Source organism: Arachis ipaensis, chromosome B10 (assembly GCF_000816755.2).
Source record: "Arachis ipaensis cultivar K30076 chromosome B10, Araip1.1, whole genome shotgun sequence".
NCBI classification, from domain to species: domain Eukaryota; kingdom Viridiplantae; phylum Streptophyta; class Magnoliopsida; order Fabales; family Fabaceae; genus Arachis; species Arachis ipaensis.
Genome location: NC_029794.2, coordinates 2,752,733 through 2,755,763, shown reverse-complemented (window position 1 = coordinate 2,755,763; position 3,031 = coordinate 2,752,733). Strand labels below are relative to the sequence as shown.

At 27.5% G+C, this 3,031-nt stretch overlaps 1 protein-coding gene across 1 annotated transcript in view; it reads right to left on the bottom strand.

The window, feature by feature from the left end:
- The window catches only part of LOC107619921 (GDSL esterase/lipase At1g29670-like), a 5,398-nt gene continuing 3,617 nt past the window's right edge, over nt 1,251-3,031 (bottom strand). Inside the window, exon 4 of the mRNA XM_016322153.2 lies at nt 1,251-1,808. Coding sequence (XP_016177639.1) covers nt 1,359-1,808 — 450 coding nt within the window. The 3' untranslated portion in view covers nt 1,251-1,358. The remainder of the gene's footprint in view (nt 1,809-3,031) is intronic.

Here is a 3,031-nt window from a genome sequence, read left to right as displayed (position 1 = left end):
AAACTGAGCAAAAGCTGAATTTTATTATACAAGTAATATTTTTCTTATACAAAATGACAAAATCACTTTCATTCAAATTCTATCTTTAATACACACAAAAACTATAAAGTACTAATATGCAAGTTCGAGCCAAATAGATATAAGGATCGAGTCCAGGACGTAAATTAATAATCAAGTTTCAAATTTAAATAAGATTGATGTTCTTTCTTAAAAATCGACTCGAAAGAATATTATCTATTCATTTGTATTTTTTCTTTTAAAATTAGTTTTAATTTTTTTCATAATAACTACACTAATTAAATGAACTTTTTCAACTATGAACATCATTAAGAGCTAGTTCTATGAAAGTTGAGTTTTAAATGATTGTTAACGATATATACAAAAAAGACATTTTAATTATATTGTCAAAGTTTTAAAATATGAAATATAAAAAATTAAATTTTAAATTATATGTTATTATTTAAATTACTATTTTAGTATTTTAATTTGTAATTAGATATTTTGAAACCTAATCATATTTTACAATAATAAAATATAATTATAACACATCATCTCAGCTTATCGTGAAGATGAGTATGAGAAGAAAGCGCAACTCAGGGACATTTCTAAAGTGAACTACGTTTGCATGTACTAAAACTAGAGCATCATAGATTAAACTAATTGCTTACCCAATTGTTAGGACTAAAAATATTAACTCATCATATAGTTCCAATTAACCAAAAGCAAGCTTGGCAGTTGTGTTTTTCCTTTTTTATTTAATTTTATTATTTAATTTTATTATTTTATCCTTATATATATCATTACCCAATTTGAATATAGATAGACTTGTATATTTATTCATTTTATTGTGACAACATACAAAGTTTACTTATATATGAGGTCAAACAATTGAAAACAATGACCAGGCGATAGATATAGTAGGCTGTATTAGAGTATAATATTAGTGGATTAGATTGGAATTAGGTTAAATATAGTTGGAATAGCAAAAAGTTAGTGTAGTAGGTAGAGATGGAACCACATACAAAGTTGTGGGAGTATTTACCTACTGAATTATAAAAAAAAATAATATAATAATAAATATACATAAATTAAATTTTAAATATCTAAATATATTTATGTTAATTTTTTAAATTATTTTTGCCTTTATTATTAAATATTTTTGGATTCGTCACTACTAGCCATAAATGTATTTAATAGAATTATTAGTGATTATTATATGTATCAATTGTTGTATGAGATTAACATATAGATATATAACACACTTTTTCTTCAATCTCTATGCTTATAACAGGCTGAACTTATTTGATCTAAAGTAATTAAGGAACACTGCTCAGCTATAAGGTATGATGATGAATCATTCAAGAGTGAACGAGGGTTTGGATATTCACTGGATCAGTGAATCCTGGAGTTGTACCATTATATGTTTCGAATGCAGATAAGGTGTTGACTGCTTGTGTTGGATGGAAATAATCGAAGAAGATATACTCTTTCCTGTTGCTGCATGGCACTCCACCTTCGGCACACTGCCCGTCTGCGCGAGTCGGGCAGCAGCCGGAGGTGAAGACCATGAAACCAAGAGAAGGGTCAGTAAGGTCGCCAACAGTGCTGTTTACAAAGGTGAATTTGGAGCCATCAGACTTGTTGTTGAATCTATCAACAAGGCCTTTCAGGTTTTCATTAAAGAGGAAAGCAGCAGCATTCAAGTCATTATTACATGATCCGGTTGTTGTATTGATAAAACGAGGAATACACCCTATAGCTCCCAGCCCAACCATTACAACCTTTCTAGCTCCAGCATCATGCAGATCCTGCAATAATCACTCTCATCATATTACTTATTAGCTTATTTATCTTATTAAATAATTACCAAAATTTTTAATTTATTTTATGTCATTTTCTCTAATGCATGGGTACGTACGTACCTTTCCAGTCGTAATAATTAATTAAAGCAAAAAGTTTAATTAAGGACCAATCAATTTAATTATATTAGTTAACATTTTTAATTAGTAGTCTAATATTATATTTTTACTCAATATTTTTAATGTTATTGACTAATAAGCTATGATGCACGGACACTGACACGGACACGGACACGGGATACGACACGGGACACGCCGACACGCGAATTTTAAAATTTTACATGACACGGGGACATGCATACATATAAAATATAAAGTATTTTTTAGATAAAATATAATAATATTTTAATATTTTATTGATATTAAAATATAAATTAATTTTTTAAATTATTTTTAATGTCTTATTTTAATTATATCAAGTATTTAAAATATTTTTTGTTTTAATAAATAATAATATATACTATATCTAAATTTATTTTAAGAATATAAATTAAGAATAAAACTGGACACACTGACACGTGATGGTATTTAGGTGTGTCCAGAGAAGAATTTTTTATTTTTTATTGAGATACGATTTGGACACAGCAAACACGCGTGTTAGATGAGTGTCGGTGAGTGTCGTGTCCAAAATGTGTCTGATACGCAGACACGGCAACTCAGCAAAGTGTCCGTGCTTCATAGCTAATAAGTGACTAATTATTGACAGAAAATAATAAATTATATTGATCTTATAACATTATTTTTAATTAAAAAACCTTTTATTATGGTCGATATCTATTAATTGAATGCTTTAATCTTTTTAGTAGATGTCCATTACTTGAATGCTTGGCAACTTTGTAGCCAGCAAAAACTTTTTCTTAGGGTTGCAAATAATTATGATGTACGTGTACTATTTTGTTTGCTAATATATAGTACGTGTTTTCTGTGGTACCTATTGTTTTATTATGACTATGGTGACTATAAAAAAAATTGTCAATTAGTTGTGAACATCTTGTTTTTTTAAAAAATTTTTGACTGTGTATTAAACATAGTAAAAAGGCTAATAATTAGGCAAACATTTTAAATGGAAATTTGGAAAAAATAAATTTTTTATGCTAAAAAAATAAGGAGAAAATAGATATTAACACATCATTCATAGATGTTGAAATATTATGAGTTAGATTTTTTGGGTT